Here is a 16,751-nt window from a genome sequence, read left to right on the forward strand (position 1 = left end):
TGACCACTGTGCTGCAACATCGCTGTGTCATGCCACAGAATGCCAGAAGTGCATGAGCACTATCTCAACATGTTCCACACTTGATAATGCAACGGTTTGGGCTCTGGAGGCTGTGCCGCACAGCAAATAGCTGCGATGACAAAGAATTTCTCGTTATGCAAAATACCTGCGAATATTGCACAGTTAAGTTTACGATTTGATATATAGCTCTTGCGCTGCTTGTTGTTATTCTTGCTGCTATACCCTGCATGCGTACAAAGTCGGGTATGCCAAAGTGTGTGAGTGTGCTTGTCTGTCTGCATAAGGCCTGGGCTATACATCCTATACAAATGCGGTATGCTTGCATATGCGGTGTTTATATTTCGATCTTTAAGTTTTCAAAGCTTAAATATGGAATGCAAGAGTGCCTTTATACTCTCTATACTTCTCAATGTTGGAAGGAATGTGTGAGGTATCAAAATAGGTTAACGTTCCTAATTTGTATATATCAAGCTTGGCGTATTTGGGTTTTATAATCTTCGAGTTATGCCTAAAAAGCCGAGCCTCGTTTTGCTAATGGTATGCGATATATCTACCAGTTTGTAGTGCAGAGTATCATGCAGTCGTTTACTCTTGACTAGTACTATCTTACTGGCTTCTCATGGTATTGTTATATTGCTAACTGCCACGTTGACTGTGACTGGCGCTTAGAAAACATAACACGGCGTTGGCGGTGGCGGTTGCGGTGGCAACCTGTTGCGCCTATATAGGTGCCCCGCGGTCAGGGGCATCGTAAAATCTTACGAGCTGAATAACAAATACACGTATGGGATGATTAATTTAAGCACTTTTACGAGGTCTCTTCATGGCGCTGCTGATTTATTGCCGGTGCCGTGCGACGAATTTGCGTCAGGGAAAGCGCCGCAAGAGGTCCCTCGGTTTGGCCATGCGCAGGGTTTATGATTGGTTTTAAGGGGCGATAAATGAAATTAGGGGCTTAGAATAACAGGGTCCGCGGTAGGGGGCAGCAGGCACTTGCTGGCATAACGCTTGTAGGCGTTGCACTGCACAATCGGTCAGATTGTCTTCTAACTCGGCGGAGTATTGCCAATGCAAGTACAAACAGGGAGGCGCGAGGAAACAGAGTGGTGCGAGGGAAGGGGGCATGGGGGGGGGGGTAGGGTGTGTGGGGGTAGGGAGCACAAGTTGGCGGCTGTCGGCTGGCGCATGTTGCCATCAGACGCATTTACTATTTTGCATAAATCATAATGTAATCTGCATCTGGAAATGAAAACAAACCGAAGCTGAAAATGTCCAAGCTTTTATAATTAACTGCGCGGGCACAAACTGAAGACATTGGCAGGCGACATGCCGGGCACAGCTGCAGGACCTCTCTGCATTGGCCACAACCAGCATTCAGCAACAAGCAACAGCAACAACACACAGCAACAACCAACAGCGACAACCGCATAAGTTTCTCAATGAAGCATGGAGCCTAAACATCAAAAGCAACAAATACAAATCCAGCAACAGTAACAGCAACAACAACAACAACAGCTGCAACATGCGGCAACAGCAGCAGCCGCAGCAGCAGCAGCAACAGCCGGAGCAGCATCAACGAGAGCTGTGCCTGCGCGGTCAGAGATTCGTTCGAGAGGACGACGCCGGCTCACAGTGTGTGGATAAGCCCTCAGCTCAGTTCGTGCGCAATCGCAAAATCTACGCAGCGCGCGGTCAACGGGCGCCTGCCAAAACTACGGCAAATAATTTATGCCCCCAGTCAGCGATGCGAGAAGCGCAGCAAAACACATTGGCGCAACATGCTCCTTTGGAGCGAAGCAGCGGGTTGGTTTTGCTGGCTTGTTGGTCGCAGTAAAAATCAAACAAAATTATAAATTAATGAAATTTATGCACAATAAAATTGCAAAAGAAATTATTAATGCAGTCGTTCACGCTTTAAATGCACCCTAAATCAAGCAACGTTCGCGAAAAATTATTAATACGGCCGCCAGACATGCAGGCCTCCCTCTGGCCTCCCTCTCCTTCTGCCAATCAATGGCAGCATCGGGCGCTAGCCAGGCACATGATAGGCTTAGGCGCCGGATATGTTAAGTTGCAAGACATGCGTCTTGCAACATTAAAGCCACAACTTGCGATCTCCTTAACTCCATGATATTTCCACCTTCAATTTTTATTTTCTTTCCTTTTCAATGCGTGCTTCACTCTTCATTGATCAGGACGATTGGCCGAAAACTGAATTTATGTGACCATCATTTCTGTTTGCTTTAAGGAATCTTATTTTTCAACAGAGTACAGTCTGACGGGCAAGGCTTAATTGCTGATATTGCTGTTCACATGCTAGTCAGGGATCAATCTCTCTTATTGTTTATATATATTTTCCCATTACGATGATGAAAAGCATGTCCTGACACCTTGCTGACAAACTCATAAACTTTTTCCACATTATTTTAGCACAAATTGAGCTATTTACATGACAGTTTCAATGACCTGTCGTGTCAAATGTCTTAAAGCAAATTCTGCAGGGCAAGCTGCGCCTTAAAGTGCTCTAAGCATGACGCCCTACAAGACGTGTCGCTGAGTAGGTAAAGAGAAGGATAAGATTTGCATGTGGCTATTCATGTATATTTCCATATTTCATACTCCTCACATTGCATGTTGATCAAGCTGATTTAGCTTAAATACGGCTTGCATAAAATTCCACAAATTTTATTTAAAATAGATTTGGCTCAAATCTTCGGCAAGCTGAATATTGGCCTGTTGGGAGTAAAAATGTCATCCCAGTCAACTGTGACTAAGCAGAGAGTTTTATTTTTATCTCAGGATGTCAACTAAGAAACGCTCTGACTACTTTATAAATGCTTAAATAACACAACTTGTAGTTGTATCTGGGACATGGCCCAGTTAGATTTGTTTATTTAGTAGTCAAAGATAGCCCTTAATATGTTTCAAGTATTTCCCAATTCCTTCTTTGACAAATGAGGCTTGTTTTGTGCACAGCATTAATAGGCCTCTATAGTTTATGAACTGGTCTCGTGCAAGTGGCATATGAATAGTTAATTTCATTTCGTTGAAAGATCTGAGATCATCAAGTGTGGCTGCTAAATCAAGTTGAAGCTGCCCAAAAGGTATATCCACACCCAAAAAGGTCTTTTGCAACCAAAAAGAGTTATTTAAATTTTACAGCGAATTTTTTATTATTTTTATTTTATTTTGTTTATTTTTTTTAAAGCGTAGACAGCTTTATCTTATCGCCAGTTTAGTTTCGAGTTTGAGGTTTCCCTTTAACGAATACATTAAATACATATTATTCCAGGAATTATATGTAAATTCCACTTCTCACATGAGTCCCCAAGCTCAAGCTCTCCATCTTCCACGATAGTATCGTCGTCGTCGTCTTCGTCGTCGTCGTCGTCGTCGCAGGTTTTGTAACTTACGCAGAAATCTTATTGTGGCCGTGTTCAAGACAGGTAGCGCTCTATTGGGTCCATATCAGCAGGCTAAAAAATTAGTTCCTCAACGATGACAAATTAGACGTCATTAAGACTGACTGGGCCCTCTTTCCTGCCCAGCTAAGTCAAGATGATGGCACCACTCAGAGTGCCACTGGCTAACTGTGTGTGACCTCATCCTTTCTGGGAAACACAACGGCTCGGTACGTGCAACAAATGGGCATCCTAGGCCGCTAAGCGCGTGGAACTGTTACTCCATATTATTTATGATAATCTCGATTTTGTGTGGTAGCAGTCCAGCAACTCAGCAAAAACCCAACCAGCCAGCCAGCCATCCAGCTAGCCAGCCGCTGCGCATGCGAAGCTGGAGCCACACGAAGCCGCACGGAGCGCTGTGTGTGGTCTGTGGAATGGTTGGTCGGCTGGCTGGCTGACTGTCTGACTGGCTTGGTCGCCTACCTGTTTGCCTGTTGTTGCTCCGACTCCAGATTAATGTGAAGTGACATGTTTAAGTAAATGATCCAGAAGCTTATCCGATAATGGCCACCATATTTATTTAATGGTACACTTAATTTTGGCAACTGGACAGCGCGCTGGTTCAGAGGTTAGAGCCACTCTCAAATCTAATTGAAACAAAAACAAAAACAAAAACTGGGCTATACGCCAGACAAAGATCATATAAGCCATAAATCTGTGGCTCAGGCTAAGGATATTACACAACATCACGATGCCCTAGACCAACACGAGTGCCTGGACTCAAGATGCGCTCAGACGAACACGATTAGCCTTAAATAGGCCCCCACAATAATCATTTGTTTTGGCTGCCTACCCGCCCCCGCGCCCGCCCCAAACAATGCAGTTTCGTATCCAAATCGCGGACCAACACAGCCCAGCTTAGCCCTGTTCAGCTCAGCTCTCAGGGCCAAGTTGCGCGGCCACCACCGTTGCGGACTGTCGTCGAGTTTGTTGTTCCTGTTGTTGTTGTTGTTGTTGTTGTGGCTGCTGCTGTTTGCAACGGTTGCAAGTTTTGCGACAACACGAAGATTAGCATGCGTGACTAACAGAATTTTGTTATTCTCATTCTCGGTTGGCCAGTGTGCCTGCCTGCCTCTCGTATACCAAGTCGTGCGTTTAACTCGCGCTGGGATAATCGTTTTTTAATTTTGCTAATTAATTATTAAAATTCTCGATAAGCCACGGCCCAAGTAATTACAAAATCCAACGAAATGCATATGCGATTGCAAAATGTTGCCTGCACAAATAATTTTGATACTTGCAGCAAGAGTGCGCGTTGCAACAAGGTCTTTCGCATACTTTCAGATGGATGTGCCTTTTTGATACTTGGATTTTTGTTGTGTCTTTTACTTTTCTCACTCATTTTTGGTGTTTGTTCTTATACCCTTGTTGAGGCTATAATAGTTATGCCATGGAATGTGTAACCCATAAAAGAAGACAGCTCCAACTGCATATGTTTTCCCGAACAGTATCAAGAGTTGAGTCGATATAGCCACATCCTTATGTCTTTAGCTATGCAAAACAGTTCCTCAGTTTTATAGCCCTGGATATTTGCCAAGGTCTACATATGTCCATATTGATCAAAAAGGTATCATAGAAGCTTTCTCATATATTTTGAACAAATTATGCATTACAATCCTGCGCCCAACATATAAGAATTAGTTCCACAGAAAGATCTCTGATCCAAGCTCTTCAACTGGAAGCTTCGTAATTCTCCTCGCATATCTGCAGGATCATAAGCCTTATGTCTGCAAGGGTATTTGATTTTCGGCGTGCCGAGTATAGAAGTGTTTTCTTGTTTATGCTGTTTTTGACCGGAACCTTTTTATTGACAAGCAAATGCACTCAGGCTGCATATGTACCGGCCATGCCTTGGCTCTGCGCGAATCTTACATACATTTTTAGACGGCACAACTTGTAGCATTTGGTCGTCCCGGCCCGGTCCGACCCGGTCAGGCACCAACAGCCACCAGGGCACAACATTCGTCCCTTTTGCACAAAAGTTTATTTTCGTAATTTATGATGTCGCTGTCCCAGCCGCATCGCTACACAGATTTTTAGGCAGTGTAGCCCAAAGTGCGTGGGACGCTGGCTTGGGCTCCATCTGGCAATCACACAAATCGTATGGAAAACTATTATCAGAAGTTTTATGTTAATTTTTAAGCATGTTGCCAGCCTGCCTGCCTGTCTGCCTAACATCCTTGGGGTCGATTGGCGGTGGCAGCAGCCGCAGCTTGCAAAATGTAATCTTTTGTCATCGTGTTTGACAGAAACGGTTGTCGCCCAACGCGCACCTGTTCAGATTCCCTCATTAATTATGCATAAATTCTCGTCAAATTTTAGTTGAGTTTGAAAACAATCTTTAATGCCAGCGCAATTAGATGTTGTGTGTGCTTCAAATTGACTAAACTAAATGATAGAGCTTCTGTGGTTTGAAGATTGAAGAAACTCTTTGGGAAGTACTGCATTTAACCCAAATACAACTTAAGCTATGAACATTTGATAAAGCGTGGCATTTATGTTCACACTAGCTGTCATGTTATATATTGCTGGCCGATTCTTGACAAAACAAATAAAAATTGTATACACTATCTTTATAAATGTTAAAGGACAATTATGGGCAGTATTAATTGTTATTAATTTAGTTATAAATACTGATTACTTTTTCCACTATTGTTAAGTTTTTGCTCAATCTATCCTGTTACACTATCTATCCAGTTATAGTCGATATTGATGGCTGATTCTTGGCAAACATAATAAAACTTTAATAACAAAATTTTAATTTTTAACATATTCGAGCTCTATATAACAAAGTAAGAGTATTTAACACCTTCCTGACAAGAGTCAAACTGGATAAAAATGTATGTGTTTAAATGTCACTTGCAACAATTTTAAAAGCAGAACATCTGTGAGGCTGTTAATAACTTTATTATATACATTAAATTTAACCTTTTAAAGCGGATCTAAAGACAGGAGAGAATTATAGCTATTGCTTTATTTTTACATGCTTAGCATCAGATCCGAGTCGAGCTGTATCGGTCCAGCTCAGATATTATAGAATCTAAATATCACCTATGTTATTACATATACTTAATTGTTCCCATGCCAGTTTAAAGTGTATTTTACATTATTAATATATTTTAGCACTAAAATGCTTGGTGTTCTTAATCCGCATAAAAGGGAATTAACAACGAATTTTATTAAGGATAAGCACATAAGCACAAAACACAATTACTAAATGCGTGGTACTTTAAGCAAACTGTGCAAAACAAATATGGGCGTGCCTGTGGGCGTTTAGCAAATGTTGATGCCACGTATTGTGACCAAGACAAACGAGGAGCGATCGGAGGGGCAGTCAATTTGAAAAATCGATTAAATTCGAATAAATGTTGAGGGCTGGGGGGTTAGGCAGATTTAAAAACTCATAACAACGTGGCAACACCTCCTTTTGTATTTGCTGTCCGCACGCCGAGGTGTCCAAAGCCATGTGTGGGGTAGTCGGTGCCGTTGCCGTTGCCATTGCCGGTACCGAGTCCAACTCAGCCGCTGGCAATTGAGTCGGATGAGAAATATTATTTATATTTGTATTGCAGAATTTATGACCCGACGGTGGGACGCTGAGCCACTGGATCCCCACACACACATATATTCACATATATTGACAAATTTCCGCCGTGCTGCTGTTGCTGCTGCTGCAGTGGGTCTCCTTTCCTCTCTGAACGCAGGACATTGTGTTTTCAGTAGCTGGCGCTAGGTACACAGAACGGTGGCAGTGCGGCCGACAGGAACATGGATTCGCCAAAAGCGAAACCTAATCAATATACACTCGAATTAAAGTCCAAAAGGCAACGTCGAGTCGTTGAGTGGGGTCGATATGTTGTTGTGCGGTGTTGATTGCTTTGCATGCATAGCTACACACACACAAACACACAGGCATACACACACACATACACGCACCCAATAAGAAGACGCATTAATAACAACAATATCTGATTGAGAGCATTTGGGGAGTGGAGTTCATCCACAACGTGTGTGTGTGTGTAGGTCTCAAACACACCACTTGCATATCCAATCAGAATGCATTCCATTAAATGTGACAAGTTGCTTGTCCAAATAAAGCCAGATCAAGCCCAGATCAATTCCCAGCCAGATCCTGATCGAATGGGGGTATCAAAAGGATCGTGTTCAATAAAATGCAAACGCCGTCGCCGTCTCGAAAACTGATTGTAATCAATTTTGTCCACTAACAATGGCCAGAAAAGCGAGGCCAGTCGCCAGTCAATCATGAATCCATCATCGTCAATGGCGATTGTGTGAATACTGCGGATTGTATGGCTGTTGGCTGCGGCAGTAAGTTAGTCAGTCAGTGACTTCTTGGTGGTTAACATGGCGCCTGAGTTTGTCGTTTTGGGAATTGGCATCAGATCAGATCAGTAAGATGATCATCATCAATGAGTTTGACGCTGACGCTGATGCTGATGCCATTGTCTCTCAACTTTTTTTTTTTTTTGGTTGGCGGCGTCTGCAAATGCACGTCATTCCATGCCACATGAAATGTCACTCAAGCGAAGTTCAGCAGCCATCCATCCAGATCTCACCGGTCGCCTGCACAGTCCGCCAAACAATTCAATTGGAGTAGCGAATAAATCACACAGAACGGCGACTACGATGGCTCCTGGATCGGATCGTGAACCGTCGCGTCGGCTTAGTCGTCTCCGCATTTTCTTTAATGCCCTGTAGTCAATGCCTGCAGCGGGTAAATTAGGCCAATACGTGTTGAATATAGAAAACGAAAATTTAGAATTGAAAAAGCCTCTGTCTAGGTATTACCAAGCAAAAATTGTGAAATCGATTTCATTTGTTTGAATTGATTCGAATACTTTTCGAGTACTTGGTGCCCAAAAGTTCTTTAAACTTAGTCTTTCTGTTAATTTTCATATGGGTTTTATAAAACTAAAATATCATAATACCCAGAATCAATACATTCAGTACTTTTCGAGTATCTGCTGCTCGGGGTAGTTTTTCAACCCATCTTCGTATTAGTTGATATATGACTGTCTATATCAAAAACGTCGTATACCAAATAATTAATTATATAGAACAATTTTAGGCAGAGAATCCATATAATATATTCAGCTTTTGAGTACTTTTCGAGTAGTCAGGATACAGCATGTCTCGTGAGCGAGCTCTTCAAGCCCATATTGCTTTGACTTGACAGATCGTTGGTGGGTTTCGTTGGTAGCTACGGCACAGGAAATGGCTTCGGCCAGTTAAGCATTTTATTTTGTTTACGATTTTCGTAGTTATCTGGGAAGTATTTCGAACGTCGCTAATTTGACGACTGCACGATTGCATCGAGTCGCCTTGCAGCACAGGAGTTGGAGGTGGAGGTGAACTGGTCCTTGGCCGAGGCTCCCGTCGATGCATTTACAGATAAGCTCAATTTCGTTTTTGCTGACACTTAAGCGGCGGTCCACAGACACTGGCACACAGAACCTCATTGGATCGGAGCGGTTAGGAACGGCGGATCGTAGCCGTGCGGAGCGGGGGTGTCTACTGTTGTTGCACGTTTTTCGCTGGCCGCATCGAAATGAAAATTCCAAGCCAAAGTCACGGAGTTAAGTTTCTTTCATTCGTATTTCTTCGGATACGAACTGTGCTTATTCCCATAACAACTTAGTCAGGCAGCTTGTAACTCCACAGATGGATTATAATTATAATAATCCGCATAGAAAATTACCACAAAATGTTTACGAAATTTTTCTATCTATTAATTTCATCGGCAAAGACAATATTACGTCAATTCGAACCCAGATTTACTATAGTTATTATTAAATTTGAAATATCTTGCCAACTTTTTATTGATTGCATCGAATTCAGTCTGGCATCAAAATGTATACTATTCAACAAACATCGCATTTTTTTCACACTAAAGAGAATATATTTTTAAAGGGTATTCAACAATTCGGCGAGTCGAACAGCATCCTGGGCTGCTTTCGTGTTGGACCTAAAGCATGCGCAGGTAATTGTGAATGACAATAATTGTGAAGACATTCAGTTGGCCTGGACGGAGGGATTTTGTGGACGTCCCACTGACCAACCATTCGCTGGAACGTGCAAAACGTTGGCGCCAACAGCGCCACCCAATATATGCTGGCCAGCAAGGAAACGCGACAAAAAAGCACAGACGAATTTTTGTCAATTTGAAGACAGAACTTGGCCAAGTCCGAGAGCACAAAGTACATTCCCAGTATGGCAAAAAAAAACGAACACAAAAACTGCGCTTATTGGCAGTGGGCAGTACTCGTTGGTGGCACGCCCAGTATTTAATAACTTTCGCCCTAATTCATGTTGGCTGTCAGTGCATCGATTTTTCATAATTAAAACCGAATTGGGAAACTGTGCAAACTTGTAGGAGGAGGCGCATCTCCGGCGTCTTTGAAATTGAATTTGTGGTTTGAGGTGGTGCCATAATAAATGGTTAGAGGTGGATAGAGTTTGCTTTGCTGCCAGCGTGGTGGCCCCAATGTTATTCCAATCGATGAGCACGTATCTAAGGTCTTGATCGTGATAGAGATTCATTAATCAAATCACCAAGTTCACTTTGATATTGAGTCGGGGCAACTGTCTATTCGCCCGTGTTCACGGGTTCGAGTGGTATTCAAGGCTTTTATGAGCTTTGTTTCGCATGAAACTTAGCTTTCAGATTTAACTTAAAACACCCTTAGAAACAGCAAATATTATGTATAATGCTAAACTCAAGTTTTTCTACAAGTAATTTTTCACTAATATAATGCCGGGGGAGGATATTGGGATCAGTCTCTCTTTTCCATGCATAAAATTTGCGATCAAATATAATGGGATATATTGCAGAAGATAACTATTTGATTAAAAATAAAAATATGTAAATCTATTCTCTCATACCCTATAAAATATCACATCTTCATAAACTCGATGCTCTTTGCCAGAGGAGCAATCCTTTCGCATGTCAACTAACCATATTCTTAACAACTCATGACGTGGCGAAGGCAATTCCGAGTGAGGCCTGCTGAACTACAGACTAAGTAAGTCACATATCCGCAGGGAGCTAAATAAAGAGACACGCGGTCGTACTTCTGGCAGAGTGTGCGCAGCAGGCGGCACTTTTTGATATATATATATATATATGTACATATGTATTTCAAGAGAATATTTTGGTGACATTTATGTGCCGCTGACGGCCAATGGCGGTAGCGACAACACAGAGCTCTAATTAAATTTAATAGCTACGCAACGGCATAAAATTGAGCCAAGCCACCAACGAGGCGAGGTCCGAGGCGACGTGAAGACGTCAAGTTTGGGGTCGTAAACACATTTGATTTGATTTCTGGAAAGGATTCAGTCATTTCACAGTCAAGCCGTCGTTATCGCTGCTGCGGCTGCTGTTGATTGAATTGTCACCTCCATTTAATGGCAACAGCCGACGCAGAGCAGTGCCAGGCGGTATTCCAACTAGTTCTATTCGTTTTGATGTTTCTTCATGGGGACAGAATTAGAAGACACTTGGTGAAACGGGCGCCACTGCCGCCGATGACATTTGCTTTGGGTTAAGTTTTATTATAATACGGCTGCTCTGTGTCTTTGCCAAAGGTGTCAGACGTTTTATTGCTGTTCTTGACGACCTGTTGAAAAGTTCATGGTCACTTCTACAATTTTACCTTTGAGATTTTAGCGCTGGCCCAGTGGGAATCCGAGGGCAAGGAAAGACACCATATCATTCATCAAAAGACGCCCGCCGCAAAATTACTTTCACCCTTGCCCTGCCTTTCTTAAAAGCGGAAAAGGCGGATATAAGTGAAAAAGGTTGAACGGATTGGGTAGCAAGATCCGAGATCCGAGTATGGCAGATTAAATACCAGCACAGATGTAGATAAAAACTCTGTTTCACACACAAATATCTACATAACTATATGAGATATTTAGTAGCGACCGCACAATACTCTGTTTAATGTCAGAAATCAGCTGAAAACTGTCGAGAAAAAGCTTGTTACATATTTTTGTTGAAGAGCTTATAATTATACCAAAATTTTAAGTAAAGATGGATCCTTAAAAGGGGATCATCAGTAAGCCAATAAATGAAGTTTCACAATCTTAGCGTGGGCTTGGCAATCAAAGCCTTACATTTAACCTGACTCGGGTATACACGAGCATGTCTGCCAGGTTTGTGCTCTCTGGTCGGAGGTATCATATACTTATTCGATAGTCTTTGAAAATAACATTTTTTAATTAAAATGAACTGGTTTGAGGCTCGCATTACACATTTTTGTTACCATGAACCGAATATCAATCCATATTGGTTGCATAAAGAACAGAAGAATCTAAAGCTGGACCGAATCACATTTTAAAACTATGGTTTGTAATTTTTTTCTAAATCAAAATATTTTTGCATTTTTCTTGGACATTGAAAATTGTGCATAATAGTTTCTAAGAAATATGAATATAATTGTTTGCAAATATCAGCTTGCGGCTAAGAAAAGGACACATTTCTCTTGTCTAAACATAAGCTGTAACTAACTGATGTATGCAAGTTTATAATTAACACGATCATTGCCAACATGTTCGTACTAATACACACTTTAAAATGCTGAAACATTTACTCAAATAATATACATACACAGGTTCGAGTGTGTACTATATAAATAGAGGAAAGAGTTGAAGGTTGAAACAGCAGCTATATTTGTGCCCAGTCATTGTCCATATGCAGCGAAAAAAAAATAAAAAAATATTTTTAATTTGAATAAGTAATTCGAACAACAGCCAAAATCAAATAGGAAAAAAAAAACAGACACACACACACAACAGAAAAACAAGTCAAAACAAATGTGAAACAAGGAAAATTCAATTTACTCGCATGTCAAGCCGAATTGCCGGCTAGGTCAAACATGTTGATGGATGGATGGATGCATGGCCGCCTGAATGAAAGGGACGCACAACAACAACAGCTACAAGCTGAAATGGCAAAACGTTGCATGGTCCGCTATTGGGCGGTCCGTTTGCCCCACCCAGCTGACCAGGCCGGGCCAGGCACAGGCACAAGCAAACTCAATCCAACCGATGGCAAACAATGGTCAAACTCGCGCTTCATTCCACGTGCATGTTTCGAGTATTCGTTTTGAGTGCAAGTGAGTATGCATAGTTCTATTCACTATATTTACATATATGAATTGAAAAATAACAGAAAACATAGATATAAATTGCCAAAGGAAGGTATGTTTTTAATTAATACAAAACTTGTTACATTTTATAAGCGCCTACTTTTCGAATAGACACATATATGCTAGATATTTAGATGGAAGGGTTGCATATATAGAGATAGGAGGTATCATACGTTTTGCATGCCGTGTGTGAAGAGTGAGTACTTGAAAATGTTCAGCATGTTCGAAGCAAGGCCTAGACTGTAGCTGAATTCTAATATCCATTGGAAACTAGTCTGAATGCTTCTCGCGCCGCTGATTGCGTATTGCAGGCTAGAAATTTAATTAAATTTGGAATGCAAACAACTTCTAACTGCGGGCAACAGACAATTAAACTAACATCTAACTGAAATGCATATGTATTAATAATAAAACATTTTAAAATGAAATAAAAACAAACAATGGTAGGAGCTGAAAGTGGAGATTGGTGCAGTCAGGTCTACGATGACGAAAAGAGTCGCATAAAATCGTGAATTTTCTTACGCTGAATCAATTGAAATGGGGTAAAAAGGGTATAATTGTTTTGTACAAATGTATGTTACAGGCAGAAGGAAGCATCTCCCATCCAAAAAGTATATATAGCCTTGATCAGCATCAGCTTGTTGGTGAAAGTAGGCTCTGGGTATACCCTAGGGTCCGACTAGAGCAGTCTTTCCGGGTTTTTACTCATTTTTAACGAGTTCAGAGTATATATTAAATTTATCATTATATATGTCCCTATTATTTGTCGTTATCTAGAACTACTTATTATATGTTGCAATTGATTAACTAAACTTTCGAAAACTTGAAATCATAAATGAGACAGATAAGAAGATACCAGCATGCACAGGGCCATAAAATTGGCAGAGATTGGTCGAGAGCCAGCACATCGAGTTGAGACATTAGGTTATGTGACAATCGGGGTCTGATTTATTGCTATTTCCGTCTCGTTGCGATTTCAGTGATTCGGGGAATTGCAAGCGCCGCTAATGAGCTGCCTGCCATTCGTTCACACTTGCCGCCCAGCGAGCGAGCGAGCGGGAGGGCTGGACGAGATGCGCACATATATTAATTGATTACACTTATGGCATTCAAGATTTGCATATAACGCGCGGAATCCATTATTTCCGGGAACATTGCATTTGTACGGCAATTAGTTCATATAAGTTGAGGCATAATGCTCGCTTATACGCGTTCACCATGCGACTCCATCGGAGTCGTAGTCGGACCCATGTTTGCTTGCGGCTGGCATAAATCATCTTCCGACTGTGCCGACGCCAGGGCATGGAAATTTTCTTTGGTAGGGGAACTGGGACATAAAAATATGTATGTATATATATGTATGTGCATGCTGGGGCATGGTGTAACCGAAAATTTACTCTAATTGAGAGACACCGCAACGGCATGAGTCCCAATAGATTTAGACGTTGTCGTCTTTTAGCAAATATTTTTGGGGAAAATTCGAAGAGTTTCTCACAGGGCGCCCACCCGCACGTAGTCGTAGTCATTTCTCTATGTCGACCCTTCGATTTGAAGTGCTGTCATATATTAAAAACGAGCAAACGAAAAGAAAAACAAAACTTGTTTATAATTCTTGGGTAACCTAATTTATGGCCATTTAATTTGACATTTATCTACAACAATAAGTTACCGCAAAATTGTTCCATGGCTCTGTCAAAATAATTCTATTTCTTAACTCAATTTTTTAATTATTTCTGACATTTACGTAGGCAATCGGAACTTTTGGTATAACAGCATTATATTTATATAAATAGAGAAGAGTTTTCGCTGACCTACTGATTGATTGGAGATCAATTCACAGTCCCGGAGTTCCTTAGGGAACTAGAAGGTTAAGGTTTAAATATCCCACCTATAAGTTTCCACTTGAAACAAAATGTGCTTTGCAAACATAAGTCTTTGTGTAAGCGTCGGACTAACAATCGCGAGGGCGCTAGTTCAAATCTGACAGCAACTTCCCATTACCACTTTCGTGTGAATGTTTGCATTGAGCCTGGGCTGCAATGTGAGCGGATTTGTTGTTTAAAGTTGACACGAAATACAAAAGCAATTGCGTCCTACTTGCATTTACAACATTATTTGTTTGACCCGTGCGACGCCGGTTAATTTCTTCTGGTACACTTTATGTATGTCTAACATTTGTAATTTGATTAAACATGTGTTTTGCCAGCGACAATTGCCAACTGGGCGCAGTTCGTGGGCGGAGTGTAAAAAGCATTGCTTAAAATCATTTTGATGAGAGTACAAATATAAACACGTGTTCTGTCAAACGCTTGTTTTCAGTTGCCTGTCCAAAATGGAAATTACATGTACCAGAGCATATATTTATATATATATATACAATATATAATGGTGCACGTATATATTTTGGACCATCCTTGCTGGTCAAGTTGCGCTCGATTTAACGCTATAGTCTAGTTTTGGTTGTCGTTGTATTCCCGGCCGACTGCCGCCTTTGCCTAATGGCAATTGCAGCGTGTTGAGGCCCACGCGCGAGAAGTGGCCCGGTCCTAACTAACGCCCACTTCCCAAACATCATGCACTACAAGTGCTAAAAATTCTGAAAACATATTTCACAATTAATTGTCAGAGCAACTGGGCCGGGCATCGCGATTGTGCCGCGTGTACCGCCGCGGCGGCTGTCATTATATTTTTCTCGCATTTTTAAATGTTGTTCGACATGGCAAAAACAACGCGTTGCTGCTTAATTTGTCGTAATTAATGCTTATGAATAGTTTGTACTTGTCTTTATTTGTTCGAGCTACTTAATTCGAGCCAATGAATGCGCTCTATACTTATCAAGTTGGCCAAACGAAACAGGAATGTGCGACGGTTCGTTTAAGTTTTTAAACAAATTCCAATAGTACGTAATCCTGATCTTAAGCATCTAGTAATTAGGGTTACAAGCTCAAATAAATGGTTAGTCTATTAGTTTACGGTTTAAACCCATTCATTTTAAATGAGCCTCATAATATATAGTTTAAGGCAATTCAGGCAGATTTTTATGTTTTCATTGGGGAAAAATTAGTTGTTAAAGTTTTGCCTTAAATTGAAAGCACACAAACTTAGCCTGGGCAATGCCTGGTAATGCCAGCTAGTTTTTATGTATTACACATTTGACTAAATAATATCTTTATTAATCAAACTTTGTTAACTTCGTTTTGCAAATTTATAGTTTGCTTTAATTTTAGTTTGATATTTCTACTTTCCTAGTTAGTCCTATCTAAATGCTTGCAATTAATGTAAAGGTGTGGTTAAATTGTAACTAACCTGCAGTTTAACCAGCTCCGGATAATCGTTAGCCAGCTTAGCGAGCTCCTGGTAATTAGCTTTTGCCATTGAGACAATCCATTCCTTTGCCTTGGGATGCGCGAGTGTAACATCGGGTGAATCCTTTTCCTCAATTAATTGCTAAAAAGACATAAAAAGAGGGTACCAAAGCGCATAAATTAATTATACATGTTTCTGCCACTTCATTTACAAAAGTCGCGGGGGCGGTGCGAGGTGGTAAAAAAAAAACAACAGATATATAAGCATATAGGAAAGAACGACATGAAACGGGTATAAAACATAGAAAGCCCATTGAAAGCATTAACGCCAACACACATTTGGATCTTAGAACACACACATGTCGACTTGTGTGTGTGCGTGTGTGTATATGCTCCAGCAATCTTTGCGGCATCCAATGGATGCCGCTTAGAGCGGGGAGGGGGAAGGGTGGGGGGGGGGGGCTGTAGATTGGGGCGTGGGGCGTGTGTGTAAAAGCTGGCATAATTATGCGCACGCATTCGACAACGGCGCCGTCGCCATGTTCTTTCCCATAATTATGAAGGTAATAATTTTTATTTATTAGGCGCGTGCTTTAGGCAGATTGTGCGCTGGATTTTCTTTAGCGACGCGCTAAATGAAATAGAGCTCCAGAACGCCGGCGAAAGTTGTTTCCTTCCTTTGGTTTTTTCTTTTTTGTTCTTTTTCTTTTTTGGTGATTTACACATTTCGACTGGGGATGGGGAGGGGTTTAACCACCACATACGCACGCATTCCCACTGATAATGAG

At 41.4% G+C, this 16,751-nt stretch overlaps 2 protein-coding genes across 4 annotated transcripts in view; one reads left to right on the forward strand and one right to left on the reverse strand.

Annotated features, from left to right (window-relative positions):
• LOC115770359 (ankyrin repeat domain-containing protein SOWAHB) overlaps positions 1–16,751 on the reverse strand; it is a 37,808-nt gene that overhangs the window by 13,696 nt on the left and 7,361 nt on the right. For all 3 annotated transcript variants that reach the window (XM_030715601.1, XM_030715602.1, XM_030715603.1), the window contains exon 3: positions 15,965–16,105. In XM_030715601.1, the coding sequence (XP_030571461.1) occupies positions 15,965–16,105 (141 nt within the window). The remainder of the gene's footprint in view (positions 1–15,964; positions 16,106–16,751) is intronic.
• Positions 12,301–16,751, forward strand: part of LOC115770358 (homeobox protein araucan) — a 36,011-nt gene continuing 31,560 nt past the window's right edge. Inside the window, exon 1 of the mRNA XM_030715600.1 lies at positions 12,301–12,625. The gene's annotated coding sequence lies outside the window, so the exon portion shown is untranslated. The remainder of the gene's footprint in view (positions 12,626–16,751) is intronic.

Source organism: Drosophila novamexicana, unplaced genomic scaffold (assembly GCF_003285875.2).
Source record: "Drosophila novamexicana strain 15010-1031.04,08,12 unplaced genomic scaffold, DnovRS2.1 tig00004555-arrow-pilon, whole genome shotgun sequence".
NCBI lineage: Eukaryota > Metazoa > Arthropoda > Insecta > Diptera > Drosophilidae > Drosophila > Drosophila novamexicana.